General features: G+C 54.5%; 1 protein-coding gene across 10 annotated transcripts in view; it reads right to left on the minus strand.

Moving 5' to 3' along the window:
• Positions 1–2608: 2608 nt before the first annotated feature.
• The window catches only part of LOC137327994 (leucine-rich repeat-containing protein 4C-like), a 542247-nt gene continuing 518991 nt past the window's right edge, over positions 2609–25864 (minus strand). For 8 of the 10 annotated variants that reach the window (XM_067994036.1, XM_067994039.1, XM_067994037.1 and 5 more), the window contains one exon: positions 11306–13816. In XM_067994036.1, the coding sequence (XP_067850137.1) occupies positions 11845–13767 (1923 nt within the window). In that variant the 5' untranslated portion in view covers positions 13768–13816 and the 3' untranslated portion in view covers positions 11306–11844. Of the gene's footprint in view, positions 2664–7514; positions 7644–11304; positions 13817–25864 lie in introns of those variants that run through there. The other 2 variants (XR_010964588.1, XM_067994040.1) reach the window with 2 other exon arrangements.

Genomic DNA, 25864 nt, shown 5'->3' on the forward strand with positions numbered 1-25864 from the left:
AGCTGAAAAGTACAGCATGGGTTCGCCTCCACAGCCCCATTCGCCCGGGAATAGATCTTTCATCCAAATTTCACAATTTAAATTTAGCCACCGCAGATCAGAAGCTAAGCCTCATGAAATTAGCCCTTACTCTCTTGACCTCATTAAATAATTTCTCACACAAGAAGCATTCTTTTCTCTATCATTTACAAATAGTGAGAAAAGTAGGGACCAAGTAACGATCCATTGGTTATGCTCCTGGAGCTAGCGCTTTTGCGACTTTTATCAATCTAAGCAAATGATATCAACTGAATAGCAATCACCTGCTAACTTAGTTACTTCCCCCAAAGAATTCCCACTGATGAGTGAGGCATGACCTGTTTCTAGGTTCATGCTAACTGCTTAGACCATAAGACCATAAGAGATAGGAGCAGGAGTAGGCCATTCAGCCCTTCGAGCCTGCTCCACTATTTAATGAGATCATGACTGATCTGATTTTTACCTTCACTCCACTTTCCCGCCCTTTCCACATATCCTTTGACTCCCTTGCTGATCAAAAATTTGTCTAACTCAGCCTTGGATGTATTCAATGACTCAGCCTCTACTGCTTTTTGGGGTGAAGAATTCCAAAGATTCATGACCCTCTGGGAGAAGAAATTCCTCCTCATTTCCGTCTTAAACGGGCGACCCCTTATTCTGAGACTATGCCCCCTAGTTTTAGATTCCCCCATGAGGGGTAACATCCTCTCAGCATCTACCCTTTCGAGTCCTCTCAGAATCTTGTATGTTTCATTAAGATCTCCTCTCATTCTTCTAAACTCCCATGAGTATAGACCCAACCTGTTCAATCTTTCCTCATAAGACAACCCTTCCCATAACCGGAATCAATCTAGTGAACCTTCTCTGAACTGCCTTCAATGCAAGTATGTCCTTCCTTAAATAAGGGCACCAGAACTGTACGCGGTACTCCAGGTGTGGTCTCAATAGTACCCTGTACAGTTATAACATGACTTCCCTGCTTTTATATTCCCTCCCCCTAGAAATAAAGGCCAATTTGCCTTCCGGATTACCTGCTGCACCTGTATGTTGACTTTTTGTGTCTCATGTACGAGGACACCCTTGTCTCTTGGAACATAGGAACAGGAGTAGGCCATTCAGCCCCTCAAGCATGTTCCGCCATTTGATTAGACCATGGCTGATCTGTATCTTAACTCTATCTACCCGCCTTCCGTGATCCTGGATATCCTTGCCTAACAAAAATTTAACAATCTCAGTTTTGAAATTTTCAATTGACCTTTGCCTCAATGGCATTTTGAAATTATGCTCTTCAGATGAACCTTCATAGAAGTTTGCACACATTTAATAGATTAACTGGTTAATTTCTTCTTCCTTTTATTTTGTATATCAGGAAGACAATTTCTACTTTCCAGTATTCTGAAAAAGCTCCAGAACTGATTGAACTCCTAATAATATTAACTAGAGCGTGCTGATTTCCTCACACATGTCCTTGAGTATCCTAGGGTGTATGCCATGTGGTGTAAGTACCTTGTAATATCTCAGTCTTCAAGTTTTTCATAATATTCACTGAACTCTAAATAACTGGCCCTGTAATTTGTCTACAGTCTTCATATGAAGAATTCACCTAACACATCTGTTACTTCCTGATCCTCTTTGAAGTTGGAGATCTACAGTACATTTTATTGGTCAAGTCGGCACAAAAGGTTCTGGGAAATGTCGTTTTGTTCACATGGCTTACATAAAAACATAAGGAAAGTACAGCATGATAAAAGACCATTTGGCCCCACTCCCCGCATTCCTTAAATACTTTATCTCTCTCAATCTAGCATCAACTGTATTTTAGCAAATTATTCTGGACATTTACCACCCTTTATATAAAGAAGTTCTTAATCTTAGGTTTTGCTACATTAAACTTATGTCCCCTGGTCCAACCAGTCTATCCTACTTTGGATGAATATTCTATTCACAACAGTTCAAAACCAGATGCCACATTGGTCCACTCTCAGTCTACTCTCCTTTACTCCAATTCAGGCCTCCCTCAGTTGTCCTGCTATCGTTGCTCCTATTTTTGGAGTTGTTGCTTTGTGACCTCACTCTTTCTCTTTTGAGAATAACTACTTCCAATGAAAACCCAGCCCGATGAAGGCTGCACGAAATAAGGAATGGTGAGAAATGTTGTTTCCATTCAGTATTGTGGCCCTTGCTAAGTAGTATCTGTTCAATTTGACAGGAAGGGTAGATTTCGGCCTCAACAAATGCAGATGTGCTCCCCTAATTCAGAATCTTTTTGTTCTCTCACCTTTCCCAATTCTCTTCCATTCTCCTTTTAAGTGCAAGGGGATGTGTACTGGTCAGATTCAGTTCTCCTTAGAATCTTGGAAAGGATGAATTTTCATGAGGAATCTCTTTATTGGGTAGGGCTTTCAATTTTTCTGAAGATTGTGCCAATCCTCATGTATTCGGAATGTCAGCAAACATAAATGATCGCTAAATGCGAATAAAATTGTCTGCTGGTAATCTTTGGGACTTATTGAGCTGTAATTCGACGATAAAGTAGAAGGTTTTAAATGAAATGTGTTTTTTCCAAACATTTTACTTGCCAAATCACTTGTCTTCATTTTAGTCACTTTTCTTTTCTTCATCACAACGCCTATCTTTAATCGTTCCTGCAAAGTAAAGCTTTCTGTAATGGTACAAGGATGCACTTCACTACCGAGCATATTTTACTGATCTTTCTCTATATATTCTTTGACTAGCGCAAACAACCCATCTGTCAAGTGAAAATCTCTGCTACGAATGTCAGATAATCACAATGTCATGAATCTGGAAGATCACCTTCGGCATACAAGTCAGTCTTGTGTCATGCTTGCACGTGTGATGGTACTCAAGGGGACTTCCAGCTTGGTCGATTTATTTCTGTGCATCTGGGTCCAGGTCTGAGTTATACAACCTTTGCCACATTATGATTTTAATAAGGTTCAGCATGTGTTTAAAGCTGGTGAAATTTTCCACTCCTCTGAGGCGCATGTGGTGTGGGTATATGTGTTGTGAGTGTATGTGTCAGCTTCAGATCTCAATTCACCTGCGGATTGTGCAGATCAATGACACTAGAGCTATTTTTTGGGAAGGGGGCAACTTTGCTGGCAAAAAAGCATGAGCGATGATGACAATTCTACGGAGGCAGGGGAAACTTTCCTTTCAATGACTGTTCCCTTTTCATTTTAAAAAAAAATGATTTATAAGATCTGGTCTTTTCTAGTTCTAAAAAAAGACTCGAAAATGAATCAATTTTATCCATAATTATTTTTCAGGAGTTAATTTTTTTCATTCATTTTTAAATTAGTTTTGTGCATGTTAGTACTGGGCAATGGAACATTCATTTATTTTTCACATAATTAGCAAACTGCTCACAAAACAGGTGGCTTTTGGAATCTGTGCTTCCCGAGAATGTCATTTTATTTGTGGTAACAAAAAGTACAAGCCCTTCATGCAATAATGATACTTAATTGCAACTCAAGCAGCTAACATGTCACTTAATGGGTTCAAATAATAAAAGGTTTGTCGCTCCAACTGTAGAATGCACAGTTTTTGCAGAGAATGACAATGACAAGTGAGGAAATTTTGATTTACTAATGAGGCCTTGCACCCTTCGTGATTGAGAGGGGTTTGCGGGGTGGGAAAGAACTCCACCACCAATCTGAATGATGTCATTTTTCCTCACTTTAGGGCGGATTCAGAGCATTTGTTGGCAGGTAATATTTGCCTAATGCATAGCTAGAATCATAGAGTTTTACCGCGCAGTAGGAGGCCATTTGGCCCATCGTGCCTGTGCCAGCTCTCAAAGAGCTATCCACTTATTCCCATTCTCCTGCCCTTTCCTCTCAAATCTTTCTTTAATTTCCCTTCTCTTTCTTTTTCATATAGTTACCCACTCCCCCTATTATGGACTCTGCTTCCACCATTGTTTCTGGTAGAGCATTCCAAATCCTCAACAACCCTCGATGTAAAAAACAATTCTCCTAATCTCCCCCTTCATTCCTTTGGCAATGATCTTAGTTGCAAAACTGAAAGGAATTATATTCTTAGTCACTGGATTTCTCTGGTTAAGTATGCTGGGCCCAGCAGTTTGGAACGGTTTGTTTGCTGCACTGTCCCTCAATATGGGATTTATCCAACAATGAAGGAGCAGTACTGGGAACACGTATTTCCAAACCATCAACCCACCAAATTCAAACAGGTGAATCAACTGACATGAGAATATAATTATTGACTGTTACGTCTTCTAGTCTCCCACTGATTCTTCTGTGTACTGACTGGCAGATGGAGAGATGAGACAATTAAAATGCAGGCTTTCTTCCAACACTTTCAAGTTGTATTCATGGCAGAAACACAAGCCCTGAGTTTATACTGGGGGTGGGAATGTGGCATGCAGGAGGGAAGCGGCCATGGTAGCGCCAGTGTGTAGTCCAGGCCATTTTAACTCCAGAACCTCATTTTAATGACAGAAATGGGACATCCGCCCCAAGCCGCTGGACGGGAGTAGGACTGAGGGACTGGTCCCTGGTACTAAGGTAGTCATCTGGTTGAATGTGCTGAGCATATCCAATCAGGGCTAGGGAATGGAGGTGAAGTCTGGGGCTCGGGAGGTCCAAGGTTTCCTTGTGGGGCCGGGAGGAGTACTCCTGCTCCTCCTGGCCCACAAAGAAACCTTTTAAAAAGTTTTAAAAATCACTTACCTGGGCCTGTTCTGGCCATGGATCCTGACAAGTCCGGCGCTGGGCGTCATAGTCGTGATCCCCAGTTGAAATCACATTGGGGTCTGATTGACGTTATTGGACCCTGACATTTCCATATTAATGAGGCCTTCCTAATCCCAATAGTCAATATGGTGGCGGGCAGGAACGGAGCAGACAGTTACTGGCCACAAATTTAAGCATACCCCATTCCTGCCGGGTGGGCATGATTAAAATCAGGGTTACAGTTTCTGTCAACATCACCTATTAACCAAAATCAACAACAACTTGCATTCTATTTAGCATCTTTTAACATAGTAAAACGTCCTAAAGGGGCTTCACAGGAGCGTTAACAAAATTTGACATCGAAACGCATAAGAAGATATTAGGACAGGAGACTAAAAGCTTGGTCAAAGGGGTAGGTTTTAAGGAGCGTCTTAAAGGAGGAGAGGTAGAGAGGCGGAGAGGTCTTGGGAGGAGATTCCAGAGCTTAGGGCCTAGGCAGCTGAAGGCATAGCCACCAATGATTGAGCGATTAAAATCAGGGATGCGCAAGAGGCAAGAATTGGAGAAGAGCAGAGATCTTGGTGGGTTGCAGGGCTGGAGGAGGTTACAGAGATAGGGAGGGGCATTGCTGGACAGGGAGCCAATGTAGGTCAGCAAGCACAGGGGTAATGGGCGAATGGGACTTGGTGTGAGTTAGGATACGGGCAGCAGAGGTTTCGATGAGCTCAAGTTTATGGAGGGTACAAGGTGGGATGCCGACCAGGACAGCATAGGAATCTGCACCTTCATGCATTCCGTGAATGTTATAGCATGTCCCGTGACTAAAAATTGTTCTTTAACCGCAGCATATTACACTGCAGATGACATGGAATGCTCAGCATGTTCTCCTGTCTATTCTGAAATTAAAGCTAAAACTATTAATCACTGATGCAGCAAGTTACTGATGATACAAATATTTAGGATGCAACAAAGATAAAATCAAAGATGTTAACTTATCCCCTTTTGTATATATTTCTTACATAGTCTGAATAGCTGCAAGGCTTTTGGGCGAAACCTACTTTCATAAACATTCTACTATAATGTCTGATGTGAAATTCTTGCTCATTGCATGGAAATTGGTTGTCAGACTGAACTGAAACTCGGCTAAACTTGAGCAGCTAGCTCAGTTCCCTTATACCATTTTGGGTCAAAGGTGTTGATGTTGACACATGTGCCAGAAGTGTGCTGCCCGCCATATTGGATCAGGATGGTCAGTAGGCGTCCAGGGTGCCCGTCTGAAACTGGCGTTAGGCCTATTGTGTATGCAAATCGGGGGCCTAACGCCCGTTTCAGGCCACTTTGTGAAGTTGGTTTGCTACTGAGTGCTATATGCACTGTTCTTGTTGCGGTCAGTTTTTCAGGCACACAGCAGCCAAACCAGCAATCCTTAAAGGGGCGGTTGGAGGCTGCCACCCGAATGGTAAGTTTCATGTTTTTTACTTACCTTATTGTGGAGCCAAGACAAGCTCCCAATATTAGAACTGTTGGCCACCGCTCACCTCCCTCATGATTGCCTATCCTGCCACCCCCCCTCCCCCTCTCCTGAGGCTCTCGGCCGGCTTCTGAGCCGGCAGACCTTGCTGTCCACCCTCTACCCCCCCCCCCACCCCCATAACCACGGGGCTGCCTTTGCAGCCGCGATTGGCACCTGCAGCTTGTCGGCACTATCCTAATGAGGCCGGCAGACCAACTTGCCGTCGTCCTGCCGACAGCCTCGTTAGCTGTGTGCAGCATTCGCTACGTAAGGATTGTGCCTAATTCGGATGTGATCCATTTTCTAGGCCCTTACCTCTCAAGCACATCCCCTGATGGGTAGCATTAGAGTTAATGGCCCCGAATTTCCTTGGGGCCTGGGCTGCTCTCCCTGCGTAAACAGCTGGGAGGGCGGTAGAGATGGCGGGAAATTTTTTGGGATCTGGAAATGCTGGGTTTTTGCCACAAAGAATGCAGAATGGGATTCCCTGTTGGTGTCAGCATTGGTACTTATACAATTTTCCAATCTGCGTTATGGAAAAAATATAAGTGGATTTTTGGTGAGGGATGCCAACCACCAAATATGCAATGTGTGAAAAATATACTATTCTAAGAATGAGCATGGTCTCAACTACTTATAGGACTAGAAAAAGTTGCATGACTAAAATATAAAGGTAAGGCATATTACTGTGGAGTAGCAGTGCAGAACATGTATTGACACTGAATCTGAACTGCAGTGTGTTTTTAAACAGCTTATGCACTCTAACTGGATTTTAAAGAACAGTTATCAAACCAAAACAAGATAAAAATACCTAATTTTATCATAGATGCTCATCAGTGCTTTGCAGCTGGTTAAACTCCAGTAGCACCCCTATTGCAATTCCTGAGGAAAGTAGTAATTAAAGATATATGTAAAGACTACTGTACTGACACAAAGAAAACTTAGCAAAGATGTAGCTAGCAACAGATCAGAAAGAACAGGCAAGAAATTCCAGGCAACTAGCTCTAGATAAAATACCTTCTCATTTGGTTTTAGCTGTAAAATACTGAATGAGTTCATCATTAATGACAAAAAAGTCTCTCGGAAGCGATAATCAGTCTTCTCTCACTTTTTAATAGACCTTTTTTACTCTCCTTTTGGAGGGTAGGAATTCTGAGAGCAGGGCTGGCCATGGACAAATCTTCCATTAGCACTTTCAACTGACCACTCATATCTTAAATTCCTATGAGCATTATATGTTGAAAGAAATTGTAAATTTAACTAACCTTACTAGTTCATGAAGGTTCCATTGGAACACAGAAGACGTCTTCTAGTAACTGCAGATTTTCTTTTATTTTTCCACTGAGGAGGCTTACCTGTATTTTCTTTTGTTTGTGGGACTTCAGAGCAAACTCCTGAAACACACATCCATTTCCGTATTATGCAGTTATCCTATCATTGGCAATCCAAACACTTTCTTTCAATATGTAGTTATTGTTCCGTGGCCTCATTGTTTTCATTGAATATTGGAACCAGCTCTCTAAATAAAATTGATCAAATCTTGTTCAAGGCTCAAATCTAGCTTGGCTCAACTTATCAAAACGCTACCGCATAGACACAGCAAAATGACCTCCATAATTGGGCTGGGATTCCTCGGTGGAGCAGAGAGTTGTAATTATTAAAGCATCATCAAACATCAGTATTTTTTTTCCTTGCAAGAACAGGAGAGGTTTGATAACTTTAAACTTTCGGCATCAATTAAGTGCTTTATTCAGGGAAATCTGTGCCGTGGTAAACGGGAGAAGTCTAAGTTAAACACTGAACTCTCTCAAAACACTAAAGAAAATTCATGGCCATGATTGTACAGTTCAGTCACACAGAAGAGATGGTAATTTTCTGGCAAACTTTCTGATAGTGCCAAGTAAGGTCACTGTTGTTCAGGGAATTCACTGAGATTTCTTGAGTGTTTTCACCATTGAGCTGGTGAGACTGACACTGAGCTACACTCTGACTTACTGATCAGCAGAGAGTCACACTTGGTCTGAACTTGGCTATACAAAATTGCTGACAATATAGAAAAGCTTATTTATAATAGATAAGAACATCCAAATTTCATTAACTAGCACACCCATAACAAGATAATCATGATCATGGGAACATATTTTTTTAAAAACACAGTAGAAATCAGTTCTTTTATTATGCACACCAGATGTCATCTTTGCCAATACCCCTTCCAGTAAAATGTTCAGAGCTTTTAAGACAAACCACAATGGTGCGTTTTAACACCTTATAAACGTACTTGTTACTGTTACCACTTTTATTCAATTAGTGTTCCAAAGCACACTCTTTAGCCCTTCATTCAGCTGTTTTTGTTTCTATATGATTAAATTTATGCATTCTGGATTCTGATCCCATAAGATCCCATTGTTTAGTTTGTGTCTATCACCTATGCCTTTCAATAAGCCACTGCAATTTATAAAGATATAATTCTTGAAGGGCACTGTCTCTGTGGAGAAGTTGTTTGGTTACATTTTTGCACTGGGTTTCACATGCCTCAGTAATGTAAATTGTATCAAATACTGACAATATGTTGCTTGAGCAGATGTCACTGGACAAATATGGAGGAACACACAGTTCTTCTGGTCTCTTTCTTTTCTTAGTGTTTCCCTCTTCACTTGAATGTTAAAATTGTACATATTTGAGTACCTGATCCATCTACTTTCAATTGCATCTGAAAAGATTTATTTCCATGAAAGAAAAGCAGTCAGAATTCTATACTATCTATCTTCTTGGCAGTTCTGTGTCATCAGTAAATTTTATGGGGATGGGAGCATCAGATTTCAGGGGATGTAAATCCAAACTTTCAGCTTTAATTAGTATTATTATCCTTCTCTTATTTCTCTAAAGGGACTTCACAAGGACTTGTGTTTCCTCTATAACTGACCTTGAGCTTGCTCCCTTTCAATTCAAACTACATGCACCTACTGTACCTTAATGTACATAACACTGACCCTTGCCTGCCCCAAGTTCTTCAAGTCTGACCTGCAATGTGCCCTGGTTCTCAGAGTAGCCAAACAAGTTCCCTGACTTGTTTAACTAATGAAATCAAATACCAAACAACATTCATGAGACCTGCCTGCAAAACAAAAAAAAAAATCAATGTGATTTAGTTTAAAATATCTGTTCAAAATTACCTTAACTAGCACTCTCTAATCTTTTGGAGCTTTGGCACAAGTTGGAGCTATGCAAGAAGAATGAAATCAGAGGCCAAATGGTTCCATACCCCTCCATATCAAAACTCACTGAGATAATGGAAACATCAGGATGCACATGGGGGCACTGCCACCAAAAGAAATACAATTGATGTACTGTGCATGGAGCCTAATTAGTTACAATACCCAAGTGATTTGTAAATGTTTTGTAAAGTTTCTTAATGGAATATTTCTCAGAAGCTGAATGCATCCCATCATGAATCCTTTAAAAGGGAGCTCTAAACATTAATGCAAAGTTAGTCACAGTAAATGTACATGTAACTACATCCTTCAGAGGCAAGGCTGTAATTTTATTACATTAAGGGCATCAGACTTTCTTTTTACTGAAAACAACAGAATCAAAATCATCTTCATTCAGGCCTTTCTTCCACTTACCAAGGAAACTGCTTTTAGTCCCTTTAAAAGGGCAAAAGTCTCTCTTGTTGTTGATGTAATTTAGAGATTCTGAGGTACTCTGACTACATGACTATTCTTTGGAACAACTATTATCCTTTTACATTATAATGACTTTCCTGTTCTTCCAATGAAAGGCTGGTGAGAGACAAATTCTTAGGTCTGAATGTCTGTAACACATTATTTCAGTCCATATATTATGTTTACCTCAACTATGAAAATTGGCAAAAATAGAAAATTGGATATCTTATGTGCTATCAAGTGGGCAAGATAGCACATTGTCCTTAAATTATATTTTTAACACAAACTACAACTGGTTCAATTTATAATCTGCCATGCCTCTATGAAGTATGGGGGTCATTATTATTCATGTTGCCATCAATGAAATTATATTAATTGCTTTTTTTTTTATTATTTGTTCACAGGATGTGGGCATTGCTGGCAAGGCCATGTTCATTGTCCATCCCTAGTTGTCCTGAGATGGTGGTGGACCACCTTCTTCAACACTACAGACCTTGTGGTGATAGTGCTCCCATGATGCTGTTAGGTAGGGAATTCCAGGATATTGACCCAACAACGATGAAGAAATGCAATATATGTCCAAGTCAGAATGACATATGACTTGGAAGAGAACTTGGAGGTGATGTTGTTCCCATGACATTGCTGATAATTAACTAAGACTGCCCAATAAAACCTGTTAAAAAAAGTCTTCAGAGATTTTCTTCGGAAAATATAATGCAGGAAAATGGGCTAACATAGTACTCACAGTGACTTTTGCAGTCCATCAGGATAGATAGAAGGGTTAAGATTGCAAGCTAAACTCAGCATTTCAAATAGTGTGCTGCTTCTTAACAGTACGTATGGATAGCTGCAGCATTAGGTATGACCCTAACCCCTTGATAGAGAGGTTACATGTACAATCTTCTCATCTGGACGTGGCAGCATGACCAGTTTAGCCAACTGACTTCAAATCTTCAACGAAATAACCTTTAATTTGAAGTTAATGTATTTTTGCCATCTTCATATGGGTCCTGTTTGATCTGCTGAGAGCTCCCTCAGAGAACCTGACAGCAAAGTTGTGTTGAGTACCCAAGATTAAGCATTAGATAGGTATTAAGAGGAAATTATAATCATCCTCACACCATTTTTGTCCAAAGCATCTGTTATTACTAGAATGGTCAGTTGCCATGCCTCCATAACCTTGTGGCATGTCAACCTGACAAAATGAAAAAGATAATCCAGCTATCCTATTGATTAAATTAGATTTGAGCTACCCAAATCCAAACTGCTGGTTCCCTCAGAGTTAGGTTAATATGTTACACAATACTGCAAATTCACTGTCGAACTCTGACTTCAGAATCATTAATTTAGATATTTGAAGGTACTGAAAACCAACAATAGTTTATTTATAATCTTATTTAGTATTTGAACTACAAATTCTGGATCTAGAATTGTTTAAAAGATCATGGGTATGTGGATTTTTTTGTTTTTTTTTACAAGTAAAGCAATCTTCACAGAATGATTCTGTTTGTAAATATAGAACAAGATGATACATGGAAAATAAAAGATTTAATATAAATCTACCTCTAATACTGCATTCCCTGTCATTACCAGTTGTAAGAGCTCATGAAATAACAGAAAGAGACAAAACAGACTGAATTTCACCACTAGAATTCACCATAAAAACCCCATGTGAAACATAATCCTTACAAAATATCTGAACAGCCCCTTAGAGAATCAAAATCTCCTATGAAAAACATGGTGATGACTAAATTAATGGGCGCAGCATTGTATGTCAAATCAGTGTTTAGAATACACATAATTGTCTCTGTTTTAGATCACAATAGAATTATTTTTTAATAAATAAACCTCTTTAAAGACACTTCTTTTAAACAGTAGAATCAGCTTTGTCCTGTTTGTCATTTGTAAATTTGTGTGTTTTTTCCCCCACTCATATTTGTGTCTCTTGTACATTGTCCTTAGAGTTCACTCGCATCAATAATGGTTCATGCACAGAGCTGTGTAGTGAGTTTATCGTGTTTACTGTGGTGGTGTGGTTGAACGGAGCTTTATAAGAGTTATAGTGGTTCATATGCTCATGCTCTATAGCGGGCATGGTCAGGTGACTCTCCACGGCAGTACTTCCTGCGATGTCATCATCTACATTGATGATCTCGATGGTCCTGGTGGGAGCATGGTGATTCTGGTGGTGGTGCTGCTTGCGCATTTTGTAAAAAATGATTAACATCACTGCTGCCATCAGTGTGATGGCTACAAAGCAACCAATAATGATCTTGGTGGTTTTCATCACCTCATCCAGGCCAGGCATGAGATTTCCTCCTGCATCAGTAATAGCGACTGTGACTGTTTTCTCCGTTGACTTTGTGCTCCGAGGAGTCAAGGAGGTTGTCACAAAGGTGATATCCCAGTCACTGAAAGGTGTAGGTCTCAATTTGTCATCCGTCGTGTGTACCTGTACAGATGGTTCCATAGTCTCCACTGTGACAGTTGTGAAATAAGTGAAGGTGCTGTTTTCTGTAGCAGTCACATTTAGTGTAGCTGATGCTGTCGTATTCCCTGCAGAATTACTCACCAAACACGTATACAGCCCCGTGTCCTGGGCGGTCACATTTGTAAAATTTAACGTGCCATCGTTAAGCACGGAAATCCGAACCTTGTATGCTCCATGAGTCATTATTGTGCCATTTGGAGTAATCCAACTCACTGAGGTCATGGAGGTTGATGCTCGACATTTTAATTCTGCAGCCATTCCCTCAGTCAGATTGAGGTCTGTAGGAGCCTCTACAATAACTGGAGCATAGCAGTTGAATTTGTTCTGGTCCAGTTCTCCAATATAACTCCCTTTTAAACTAGGGGGCGTGTGACAACGAGCACAACATGTCGTGTTGGAGGGCACAATCTCTTTCAGCCACCAGCTGAGCCACAGGATGTCACAATTGCAGCTCCATGGGTTGTGATGCAAGTGGACCCGCTCAAGATGGTGAAGAGGTGTGAAGAGGTCATGAGGCAGCAAAGTCAGGTTATTGTGCGCCAAGTTAAGCTCTATTAGTGACTGAAGGTCATCAAAGGCGTTCCTTTCAATCACCTGGATCTGAGCATGCATCATCCACAGTTTCTGCAGGTTAGTCAAACCCTGAAAGGACCCCGGTCGGATTAGTGAAAGACGATTCCCCGATAGTTCCAGTTCCTCTAATTTTATCAGAGGTGTGAGGTTAGGGATTTCCTGAAGATTACACATCCCGAGATTCAAATATCTTAAATTTGACAGACCTTCAAAGGCTCTGTCAGAGATGCGTTCAAGTCTTTTTAGTTCACCTAAATCTAATCTCCTAAGAGAAGGAACTCGATTGAAAGCGTACGATGGTATGCTTTCAATTGGATTATTCCTCAACCACAGTTCCTTCAGTTTGGATAGGTACTCAAAAGCTCCACTAGGGATGGTGGAAAGGCGGTTGTCAAACAGCTCCAGGGTGTTGAGATTTGTCAGGCCATTGAAGGCCCCAACCTCAATCTGTCGGATGTGGTTCTTACTTAACTGTAGAATCTCTAGGTGCCTTAAATGCTTGAAGCTGTCAGCTTTGATGACTTGGATCCCGTTTTCTTGCAGGTTCAGGTAGCGCGTGTTGATGGAGATGCTATCTGGCACTTCCCTCAAGTTCCGGCGTGTACAAATCACTTTGCTAAACTGATTGCTACAGGAGCACACAGAAGGGCAGGTCTGAGCTCTGACCAAACCGGCCACCACGAGAAGTTGTAGAGCCAACAGCAACACAAATAAGGGGTCGAGTATGGCCCTGTTAAACTTTGGACCTATCATCATCTGCTGTGGATGCAATGTCATCTTGTTCAACATTCATAATTTATTGGATGTTTGTTTTCTGAGTTCAATTTATTACTGTAATCTGAAAAAAAAATGAAAAAAGGAATTAGTACTCTGAACCAGCATATCACTACACCATTTTGTAACCTCATCTCATGACTCTTTTCCTGTTCAGTGCTTTCTTTGCTCAGTGCTTTCACAATATGCCTGCATTATTTCCCATTGTGTTCTGATAGAACATACTGAGCTGCCTTAAGGCCATCTCCAACTGACATCTGAACCACAATATACCTCCACAGAACCACAAACAAGGGTTTAAAACTGTAAAAAAAAGTTCTGTCTATTCTTTCATTTTATATTTCAGTTTCAAAAACAGGACGAGGGTAATTCTCTCTCCTGGCAGGCAAGACTCATCCTAGACAGTGCAGGCTCAGAAATTACCCCTAACATTTTTCTTTTCTGACACGTTTACAGCAGTTTCAATCATATAACGGTTACAATCATATAATTTCACGGGACTTTGACTATACTCTAAGTTTTTAAACTGCAATTAAATAATGCAATACCTTTAAGTCTGAAAATGACACTGTGCAAAATTACTGCGCTTTGTATCAAATTCCTCTGTCATTTTAAAAGAGGTATCAACCCATTGCAAATAAATGCCTTGGTGAAAATAGCACTTAAAGGAATGTGACACAACGACCCCGATTTTCAAAGGAAATTGCGGGTGCGTTGGGGGCTGGGGGGGGGCCGGGGGGGGGCTGCAAAAATCGGGAAAATCCCGAGGGATGAGGAAGCCGGCCCCAACCCGCCAACTTGCGGGTTTCCCACAGACGAGCCTGTGTGTGCGCGCACGTCCCAAATGTGGAGATCCCAAGCCGGTGGGATGATAGTTAAAGAACCAAACGTACCTAATGAGGTACTTAAGGTACTTTATTTCTGACGTAGTAGTTAAAAAATGATTTTAAACTTACCTGGGCAGCTTTCCCACGACTTCCGATTCACGCCTGGTAAAACCAGGGGTGAAGGGCCAGATCAGGCAAAAATAAACAAAATAAATTAAATACAAAAAACATTAAAAAAATAAACCTACCCTGGATCGATGTCCCCCTCTCCCCCCGATGACTCTTTCTCCGAAGTCCCTCTCAGCCCCCGATGTCTCCCTCTCTGATCTTCCTCTCTCTGCCCCCCACCCCCCCCACACCGATCTTCAGTGCCCTCCACTCTCTGCTCCAGCGCCGGATGACGTCTCTCGGGGCTGACTCAGGTGATTGGCATTCTAGCTAGCATAAATTCGGAAGGGTTTTGCTAACGCACGGAGTGAGGGAGCAATGAGTAGCAGCTATCGATGGAGTCTGGTTTCTACAGAGTCTATAATTGGGAATTTGGTGAGTGAGGGGATTCGGTGCAGTAAGGGGTGAGGTGTATTTGATTAGTCAGCAGAGCGGGGGGGAGCGTACCGAGAGCGGAGAGGAGCGTACCGAGAGCGGAGGGGAGCGTACCGAGAGCGGAGGGGAGCGTACCGAGAGCGGAGAGGAGCGTACCGAGAGCGGAGAGGAGCGTACCGAGAGCGGGGGGGGGGGGGAGCGTACCGAGAGCGGGGGGGAGCGTACCGAGAGCGGAGAGGAGCGTACCGAGAGCGGAGAGGAGCGTACCGAGAGCGGGGGGGAGTGTACCGAGAGGGGAGGGGAGCGTACCGAGAGCGGGGGGGGGGAGCGTACCGAGAGCGGGGGGGGGGAGCGTACCGAGAGCGGGGGGGGAGCGTACCGAGAGCGGAGGGGGAGCGTATCGAGAGCGGAGGGGAGCGTACCGAGAGCGGAGAGGAGCGTACCGAGAGCGGGGGGGGAGCGTACCGAGAGCGGAGGGGAGCGTACCGAGAGCGGAGAGGAGCGTATCGAGAGCGGGGGGGAACGTACCGAGAGCGGGGGGGGGAGCGTACCGAGAGCGGAGGGGAGCGTACCGAGAGCGGAGGGGAGCGTACCGAGAGCGGAGGGGAGCGTACCGAGAGCGGAGGGGAGCGTACCGAGAGCGGAGAGGAGCGTACCGAGAGCGGGGGGGAGCGTACCGAGAGCGGAGGGGGAGCGTATCGAGAGCGGGGGGGAGCGTACCGAGAGGGGAGGGGAGCGTATCGAGAGCGGAGGGGGAGCGTACCGAGAGCGGGGGGGAGCGTACCGAGAGCGGGGGGGGGGGGGGAGCGTACCGAGAGCGGAGGGGGAGTGTACCGAGAGCGGAGGGGGAGCGTACCGAGAGCGGAGGGGGAGCGTATCGAGAGCGGAGGGGGAGTGTACCGAGAGCGGGGGGTGGGAGCGTACCGAGAGCGGGGGGGAGCGTATCGAGAGCGGAGGGGGAGCGTATCGAGAGCGGGGGGGAGCGTACCGAGAGCGGGGGGTGGGAGCGTACCGAGAGCGGGGGGGAGCGTACCGAGAGCGGAGGGGGAGCGTACCGAGGGCGGGGGGAGCGTACCGAGAGCGGGGGGGAGCGGACCGAGAGCGGAGAGGAGCGTACCGAGAGCGGAGAGGAGCGTACCGAGAGCGGGGGGGAGCGTACCGAGAGCGGAGAGGAGCGTACCGAGAGCGGAGGGGAGCGTACCGAGAGCGGGGGGGGAGCGTACCGAGAGCGGGGGGGGAGCGTACCGAGAGCGGAGAGGAGCGTACCGAGAGCGGGGGGGAGCGTACCGAGAGCGGGGGGGGGGGGGGGGGAGCGTACCGAGAGCGGGGGGGAGCGTACCGAGAGCGGAGAGGAGCGTACCGAGAGCGGGGGGGAGCGTACCGAGAGCGGGGGGGGGGGGGGGGGAGCGTACCGAGAGCGGAGGGGGAGCGTACCGAGAGCGGAGGGGGAGCGTATCGAGAGCGGAGGGGGAGCGTATCGAGAGCGGGGGGGAGCGTACCGAGAGCGGGGGGGAGCGTACCGAGAGCGGGGGGGAGCGTACCGAGAGCGGGGGGGAGCGTACCGAGAGCGGGGGGGAGCGTACCGAGAACGGGGGGGAGCGTACCGAGAGCGGAGGGGGAGCGTACCGAGAGCGGAGGGGGAGCGTACCGAGAGCGGAGGGGGAGCGTACCGAGAGCGGAGAGGGAGTGTACCGAGAGCGGAGGGGGAGCGTACCGAGAGCGGAGGGGGAGCGTATCGAGAGCGGAGGGGGAGCGTATCGAGAGCGGGGGGGAGCGTACCGAGAGCGGGGGGTGGGAGCGTACCGAGAGCGGGGGGGAGCGTACCGAGAGCGGGGGGGAGCGTACCGAGAGCGGGGGGGAGCGTACCGAGAGCGGAGGGGGAGCGTACCGAGGGCGGGGGGAGCGTACCGAGAGCGGGGGGGAGCGTCCCGAGAGCGGGGGGGAGCGTACCGAGAGCGGGGGGGGGAGCGTACCGAGAGCGGGGGGGGAGCGTTCCGAGAGCGGGGGGGGGAGCGTACCGAGAGCGGAGGGGGAGCGTACCGAGAGCGGGGGGGAGCGTACCGAGAGCAGGGTGGGAGCGTACCGAGAGCGGGGGGAGCGTACCGAGAGCGGGGGGGAGCGTACCGAGAGCGGGGGGGAGCGTACCGAGAGCGGAGAGGAGCGTACCGAGAGCGGGGGGGAGCGTACCGAGAGCGGAGGGGAGCGTACCGAGAGCGGGGGGGGGGAGCGTACCGAGAGCGGGGGGGGGGAGCGTACCGAGAGCGGGGGGGAGCGTACCGAGAGCGGGGGGGAGCGTACCGAGAGCGGGGGGGGGAGCGTACCGAGAGCGGGGGAGAGCGTACCGAGAGCGGGGGGGAGCGTACCGAGAGCGGGGGGGGGGAGCGTACCGAGAGCGGGGGAGAGCGTACCGAGAGCGGGGGGGAGCGTACCGAGAGCGGGGGGGGGGAGCGTACCGAGAGCGGGGGGGAGCGTACCGAGAGCGGGGGGGAGCGTACCGAGAGCGGGGGGGAGCGTACCGAGGGCGGGGGGCAGCGTACCGAGAGCGGGGGGGGAGCGTACCGAGAGCGGAGAGGAGCGTACCGAGAGCGGGGGGCAGCGTACCGAGAGCGGGGGGCAGCGTACCGAGGGCGGGGGGCAGCGTACCGAGAGCGGGGGGCAGCGTACCGAGGGCGGGGGGCAGCGTACCGAGAGCGGGGGGCAGCGTACCGAGGGCGGGGGGCAGCGTACCGAGAGCGGGGGGCAGCGTACCGAGAGCGGGGGGGTGAGCGTACCGAGAGCGGGGGGGTGAGCGTACCGAGAGCGGGGGGGAGCGTACCGAGAGCGGGGGGGAGCGTACCGAGAGCGGGGGGGGAGCGTACCGAGAGCGGGGGGGGTGCGTACCGAGAGCGGGGGGGAGCGTACCGAGAGCGGGGGGGGAGCGTACCGAGGGCGGGGGGAGCGTACCGAGAGCGGGGGGGAGCGTACCGAGAGCGGGGGGGAGCGTACCGAGAGCGCAGGGGAGCGTACCGAGAGCGGGGGGGGGGGGGGGGAGCGTACCGAGAGCGGGGGGGAGCGTACCGAGAGTGGAGAGGAGCGTACCGAGAGCGGGGGGGGGAGCGTACCGAGAGCGGGGGGGGAGCGTACCGAGAGCGGGGGGGGGGGGAGCGTACCGAGAGCGGGGGGGGAGCGTACCGAGAGCGGGGGGGGGGGGAGCGTACCGAGAGCGGGGGGGAGCGTACCGAGAGCGGGGGGGGGAGCGTACCGAGAGCGGGGGGGGGAGCGTACCGAGAGCGGGGGGGGGAGCGTTCCGAGAGCGGGGGGGGGAGCGTACCGAGAGCGGAGGGGGAGCGTACCGAGAGCGGGGGGGAGCGTACCGAGAGCGGGGGGGAGCGTACCGAGAGCGGAGGGGAGCGTACCGAGAGCGGAGAGGAGCGTACCGAGAGCGGGGGGGAGCGTACCGAGAGCGGAGAGGAGCGTACCGAGGGCGGGGGGGAGCGTACCGAGAGCGGGTGGGGGAGCGTACCGAGAGCGGGGGGGAGCGTACCGAGAGCGGAGAGGAGCGTACCGAGAGCGGGGGGGGGGGAGCGTACCGAGGGCGGGGGGGAGCGTACCGAGAGCGGGTGGGGGAGCGTACCGAGAGCGGGGGGGGAGCGTACCGAGAGCGGGGGGGGAGCGTACCGAGAGCGGGGGGGAGCGTACCGAGAGCGGGGGGGGAGCGTACCGAGAGCGGGGGGGGAGCGTACCGAGAGCGGGGGGGAGCGTACCGTGAGCGGGGGGGAGCGTACCGAGAGCGGGGGGGAGCGGACCGAGAGCGGAGAGGAGCGTACCGAGAGCGGGGGGAAGCGTACCGAGAGCGGAGAGGAGCGTACCGAGAGCGGAGGGGAGCGTACCGAGAGCGGGGGGGGAGCGTACCGAGAGCGGGGGGGGAGCGTACCGAGAGCGGGGGGGAGCGTACCGAGAGCGGGGGGGGAGCGTACCGAGAGCGGAGAGGAGCGTACCGAGAGCGGGGGGGAGCGTACCGAGAGCGGGGGGGGGGGGGGGGGGAGCGTACCGAGAGCGGAGGGGGAGCGTACCGAGAGCGGAGGGGGAGCGTATCGAGAGCGGAGGGGGAGCGTATCGAGAGCGGGGGGGAGCGTACCGAGAGCGGGGGGGAGCGTACCGAGAGCGGGGGGGAGCGTACCGAGAGCGGGGGGGAGCGTACCGAGAGCGGGGGGTGGGAGCGTACCGAGAGCGGGGGGGAGCGTACCGAGAGCGGGGGGGGGAGCATTCCGAGAGCGGGGGGGGGAGCGTACCGAGAGCGGAGGGGGAGCGTACCGAGAGCGGGGGGGAGCGTACCGAGAGCGGGGGGAGGAGCGTACCGAGAGCGGAGAGGAGCGTACCGAGAGCGGAGGGGGGGAGCGTACCGAGAGCGGGGGGGAGCGTACCGAGAGCGGAGGGGAGCGTACCGAGAGCGGGGGGGAGCGTACCGAGAGCGGGGGGGAGCGTACCGAGAGCGGAGAGGAGCGTACCGAGAGCGGGGGGGGGGGAGCGTACCGAGGGCGGGGGGGAGCGTACCGAGAGCGGGTGGGGGAGCGTACCGAGAGCGGAGGGGAGCGTACCGAGAGCGGGGGGGGAGCGTACCGAGAGCGGGGGGGAGCGTACCGAGAGCGGGGGGGGAGCGTACCGAGAGCGGGGGGGGAGCGTACCGAGAGCGGGGGGGGAGCGTACCGAGAGCGGAGAGGAGCGTACCGAGGGCGGGGGGGAGCGTACCGAGAGCGGAGAGGAGCGTACCGTGAGCGGGGGGGAGCGTACCGAGAGCGGAGAGGAGCGTACCGAGAGCGGGGGGGAGCGGACCGAGAGCGGAGAGGAGCGTACCGAGAGCGGAGAGGAGCGTACCGAGAGCGGGGGGGAGCGTACCGAGAGCGGAGAGGAGCGTACCGAGAGCGGAGGGGAGCGTACCGAGAGCGGGGGGGGAGCGTACCGAGAGCGGGGGGGGAGCGTACCGAGAGCGGGGGGGGAGCGTACCGAGAGCGGGGGGGGAGCGTACCGAGAGCGGAGAGGAGCGTACCGAGAGCGGGGGGGGGGGGGGGGAGCGTACCGAGAGCGGAGGGGGAGCGTACCGAGAGCGGAGGGGGAGCGTATCGAGAGCGGAGGGGGAGCGTATCGAGAGCGGGGGGGAGCGTACCGAGAGCGGGGGGGAGCGTACCGAGAGCGGGGGGGAGCGTACCGAGAGCGGGGGGGAGCGTACCGAGAGCGGGGGGGAGCGTACCGAGAGCGGGGGGTGGGAGCGTACCGAGAGCGGGGGGGAGCGTACCGAGAGCGGAGGGGGAGCGTACCGAGAGCGGGGGGGGAGCGTACCGAGAGCGGAGGGGGAGCGTACCGAGAGCGGAGAGGGAGTGTACCGAGAGCGGAGGGGGAGCGTACCGAGAGAGGAGGGGGAGCGTATCGAGAGCGGAGGGGGAGCGTATCGAGAGCGGGGGGGAGCGTACCGAGAGCGGGGGGTGGGAGCGTACCGAGAGCGGGGGGGAGCGTACCGAGAGCGGAGGGGGAGCGTACCGAGGGCGGGGGGAGCGTACCGAGAGCGGGGGGGAGCGTACCGAGAGCGGGGGGGAGCGTACCGAGAGCGGGGGGGGGAGCGTACCGAGAGCGGGGGGGGAGCGTTCCGAGAGCGGGGGGGGGAGCGTACCGAGAGCGGAGGGGGAGCGTACCGAGAGCGGAGAGGAGCGTACCGAGAGCGGGGGGAGCGTACCGAGAGCGGGGGGGGAGCGTTCCGAGAGCGGGGGGGGGAGCGTACCGAGAGCGGAGGGGGAGCGTACCGAGAGCGGAGAGGAGCGTACCGAGAGCGGGGGGAGCGTACCGAGAGCGGAGAGGAGCGTACCGAGAGCGGGGGGAGCGTACCGAGAGCGGGGGGGAGCGTACCGAGAGCGGAGAGGAGCGTACCGAGAGCGGGGGGGGGGAGCGTACCGAGAGCGGGGGGGAGCGTACCGAGAGCGGGGGGGAGCGTACCGAGAGCGGGGGGGGGAGCGTACCGAGAGCGGGGGGGAGCGTACCGAGAGCGGGGGGGAGCGGACCGAGAGCGGGGGGGAGCGGACCGAGAGCGGGGGGGAGCGTACCGAGAGCGGGGGGGAGCGTACCGAGAGCGGGGGGGAGCGTACCGAGAGCGGGGGGGGGAGCGTACCGAGAGCGGGGGAGAGCGTACCGAGAGCGGGGGGGAGCGTACCGAGAGCGGGGGGGGGGAGCGTACCGAGAGCGGGGGGGAGCGTACCGAGAGCGGGGGGGAGCGTACCGAGAGCGGGGGGCAGCGTACCGAGGGCGGGGGGCAGCGTACCGAGAGCGGGGGGCAGCGTACCGAGGGCGGGGGGCAGCGTACCGAGAGCGGGGGGCAGCGTACCGAGAGCGGGGGGGTGAGCGTACCGAGAGCGGGGGGGGGAGCGTACCGAGAGCGGGGGGGAGCGTACCGAGAGCGGGGGGGGAGCGTACCGAGAGCGGGGGGGGTGCGTACCGAGAGCGGGGGGGAGCGTACCGAGAGCGGGGGGGGAGCGTACCGAGGGCGGGGGGAGCGTACCGAGAGCGGGGGGGAGCGTACCGAGAGTGGAGAGGAGCGTACCGAGAGCGGGGGGGGGAGCGTACCGAGAGCGGGGGGGGAGCGTACCGAGAGCGGGGGGGGGGGGAGCGTACCGAGAGCGGGGGGGGAGCGTACCGAGAGCGGGGGGGGGGGGAGCGTACCGAGAGCGGGGGGGGGGGGAGCGTACCGAGAGCGGGGGGCAGCGTACCGAGAGCGGAGAGGAGCGTCCCGAGAGCGGGGGGGAGCGTACCGAGAGCGGGGGGGAGCGTACCGAGAGCGGAGAGGAGCGTACCGAGAGCGGAGAGGAGCGTACCGAGAGCGGAGAGGAGCGTACCGAGAGCGGAGAGGAGCGTACCGAGAGCGGGGGGGAGCGTACCGAGAGCGGGGGGGGGGGAGCGTACCGAGAGCGGAGAGGAGCGTACCGAGGGCGGGGGGGGGGGAGCGTACCGAGAGCGGGGGGGCAGCGTACCGAGAGCGGGGGGGTGAGCGTACCGAGAGCGGGGGGGTGAGCGTACCGAGAGCGGGGGGGAGCGTACCGAGGGCGGGGGGGAGCGTACCGAGAGCGGGGGGGGGAGCGTACCGAGAGCGGAGAGGAGCGTACCGAGAGCGGAGAGGAGCGTACCGAGGGCGGGGGGGGGGGGAGCGTACCGAGAGCGGGGGGGCAGCGTACCGAGAGCGGGGGGGGGAGCGTACCGAGAGCGGAGAGGAGCGTACCGAGAGCGGGGGGGAGCGTACCGAGAGCGGAGAGGAGCGTACCGAGAGCGGGGTGGGGGGGGGGGGAGCGTACCGAGAGCGGAGAGGAGCGTACCGAGAGCAGGGGGGGGGGGGGGGGAGCGTACCGAGAGCGGAGAGGAGCGTACCGAGAGCGGGGGGGAGCGTACCGAGGGCGGGGGGGAGCGTACCGAAAGCGGAGAGGAGCGTACCGAGAGCGGAGAGGAGCGTACCGAGAGCGGAGAGGAGCGTACCGAGAGCGGGGGGGGGGGGGGGGAGCGTACCGAGAGCGGAGAGGAGCGTACCGAAAGCGGAGGGGAGCGTACCGAAAGCGGAGGGGAGCGTACCGAGAGCGGGGGGGGGGGGGGGGGAGCGTACCGAGAGCGGAGAGGAGCGTACCGAGAGCGGAGGGGAGCGTACCGAGAGCGGAGAGGAGCGTACCGAGAGCGGAGAGGAGCGTACCGAGAGCGGAGGGGAGCGTACCGAGAGCGGAGAGGAGCGTACCGAGGGCGGGGGGGAGCGTACCGAGAGCGGGGGGGAGCGTACCGAGAGCGGGGGGGAGCGTACCGAGAGCGGGGGGGAGCGTACCGAGAGCGGGGGGGAGCGTACCGAGAGCGGGGGGGGGGAGCGTACCGAGGGCGGGGGGAGCGTACCGAGGGCGGGGGGGAGCGTACCGAGGGCGGGGGGGAGCGTACCGAGGGCGGGGGGGAGCGTACCGAGGGCGGGGGGGAGCGTACCGAGGGCGGGGGGGAGCGTACCGAGGGCGGGGGGGAGCGTACCGAGGGCGGGGGGGAGCGTACCGAGGGCGGGGGGGAGCGTACCGAGAGCGGGGGGGGGGAGCGTACCGAGAGCGGGGGGGGGGGAGCGTACCGAGAGCGGGGGGGAGCGTACCGAGAGCGGGGGGGAGCGTACCGAGAGCGGGGGGGAGCGTACCGAGAGCGGGGGGGAGCGTACCGAGAGCGGGGGGGAGCGTACCGAGAGCGGGGGGGAGCGTACCGAGAGCGGGGGGGAGCGTACCGAGGGCGGGGGGGGAGCGTACCGAGAGCGGGGGGGAGCGTACCGAGAGGGGAGAGGAGCGTACCGAGGGCGGGGGGGAGCGTACCGAGAGCGGGGGGGAGCGTACCGAGAGCGGGGGGGGGGAGCGTACCGAGAGCGGGGGGGGGGAGCGTACCGAGAGCGGGGGGGAGCGTACCGAGAGCGGGGGGGAGCGTACCGAGAGCGGGGGGGGAGCGTACCGAGAGCGGGGAGGAGCGTACCGAGAGCGGGGGGGAGCGTACCGAGAGCGGAGGGGGAGCGTACCGAGAGCGGGGGGGAGCGTACCGAGAGCGGAGGGGGAGCGTACCGAGAGCGGAGGGGGAGCGTACCGAGAGCGGAGGGGGAGCGTACCGAGAGCGGAGGGGGAGCGTACCGAGAGCGGAGGGGGAGCGTACCGAGAGCGGGGGGGAGCGTACCGAGAGCGGAGGGGGAGCGTACCGAGAGCGGGGGGGGGGAGCGTACCGAGAGCGGAGGGGGAGCGTACCGAGAGCGGGGGGGAGCGTACCGAGAGCGGGGGGGAGCGTATCGAGAGCGGAGGGGGAGCGTACCGAGAGCGGGGGGGAGCGTACCGAGAGCGGGGGGGGGGAGCGTACCGAGAGCGGGGGGGAGTGTATCGAGAGCGGGGGGGAGCGTACCGAGAGCGGGGGGGAGCGTACCGAGAGCGGGGGGGAGCGTACCGAGAGCGGGGGGGAGCGTACCGAGAGCGGGGGGGAGCGTACCGAGAGCGGAGAGGAGCGTACCGAGAGCGGGGGGGAGCGTACCGAGAGCGGGTGGGGGAGCGTACCGAGAGCGGAGAGGAGCGTACCGAGAGCGGGGGGGAGCGTACCGAGAGCGGGGGGGAGCGTACCGAGAGCGGAGGGGGAGCGTACCGAGAGCGGGGGGGAGCGTACCGAGAGCGGGGGGGAGCGTACCGAGAGCGGGTGGGGGAGCGTACCGAGAGCGGAGAGGAGCGTACCGAGAGCAGGGGGGAGCGTACCGAGAGCGGGGGGGAGCGTACCGAGAGCGGGGGGGAGCGTACCGAGAGCGGGGGGGAGCGTACCGAGAGCGGGTGGGGGAGCGTACCGAGAGCGGAGAGGAGCGTACCGAGAGCGGGGGGGAGCGTACCGAGAGCGGGGGGGGAGCGTACCGAGAGTGGGGGGGAGCGTTCCGAGAGCGGGGGGGGGAGCGTACCGAGAGCGGAGGGGGAGCGTACCGAGAGCGGGGGGGAGCGTACCGAGAGCGGGGGGGGGAGCGTACCGAGAGCGGGGGGGAGCGTACCGAGAGCGGGGGGGGGGAGCGTACCGAGAGCGGGGGGGGGGAGCGTACCGAGAGCGGGGGGGGGAGCGTATCGAGAGCGGGGGGGGGAGCGTACCGAGAGCGGGGGGGGAGCGTACCGAGAGCGGGGGGGAGCGTACCGAGAGCGGGGGGGGGGAGCGTACCGAGAGGGGGGGGGGGGAGCGTACCGAGAGCGGGGGGGGGGAGCGTACCGAGAGCGGGGGGGGAGCGTACCGAGAGCGGGGGGGGAGCGTACCGAGAGTGGGGGGGAGCGTTCCGAGAGCGGGGGGGGGAGCGTACCGAGAGCGGAGGGGGAGCGTACCGAGAGCGGGGGGGGAGCGTACCGAGAGCGGGGGGGAGCGTACCGAGAGCGGGGGGGGGAGCGTACCGAGAGCGGGGGGGAGCGTACCGAGAGCGGGGGGGAGCGTACCGAGAGCGGGGGGGGGGAGCGTACCGAGAGCGGGGGGGGGGAGCGTACCGAGAGCGGGGGGGGGAGCGTATCGAGAGCGGAGGGGGAGCGTACCGAGAGCGGGGGGGGAGCGTACCGAGAGCGGGGGGGAGCGTACCGAGAGCGGGGGGGGGGAGCGTACCGAGAGCGGGGGGGGGGAGCGTACCGAGAGCGGGGGGGGGGAGCGTACCGAGAGCGGGGGGGGGGGGGGGGTCACAGCAACAACAAAACAAAACTGCAGTGTGACGTCACAGGTGAGGCAGGTAGGTGGTTGGTGGTGAGTGTCTCTTCTGTTTTTTTCTTTCTTAGGACCCTGGGCGAAGTAACTTATACATAAAACTAAATTTAAAAAAAAACTGAACTTAATTTAACAAATTAAACAAGGCCAGTACTTGGTTCAACCTAAAAATAATTTGATTACTACAATGCCAATCAATTAAATAAATAAAATATTTATGACAGGGCAGGAGATGTGTTGCAGCTGCAATATGTGGGAGTTACTGGACAGTTTTGTCCAGGGCGACTACATCTGCGGTAAGGTCTGCAGCTCGAGGAACTTCGGCTCCGAGTTGAGGAGCTGGAGTCCGAGCTGCAGACATTGCAAGGCATCAGGGAGGGAGAAAGTTACCTGGACACTTTGATCCAGGAGGCAGTCACGCCCCTTAGACTAAATACTGTAGAATTGGCACGTGGTCAGGGACAGGAGGATGTGACTGCGAGTGAGGCAGGTACGGGGATCCAGGAGGTAGCAATGCAGGAGCCTCAGCCTCT

This window comes from Heptranchias perlo, chromosome 12, assembly GCF_035084215.1.
Source record: "Heptranchias perlo isolate sHepPer1 chromosome 12, sHepPer1.hap1, whole genome shotgun sequence".
NCBI classification, from domain to species: domain Eukaryota; kingdom Metazoa; phylum Chordata; class Chondrichthyes; order Hexanchiformes; family Hexanchidae; genus Heptranchias; species Heptranchias perlo.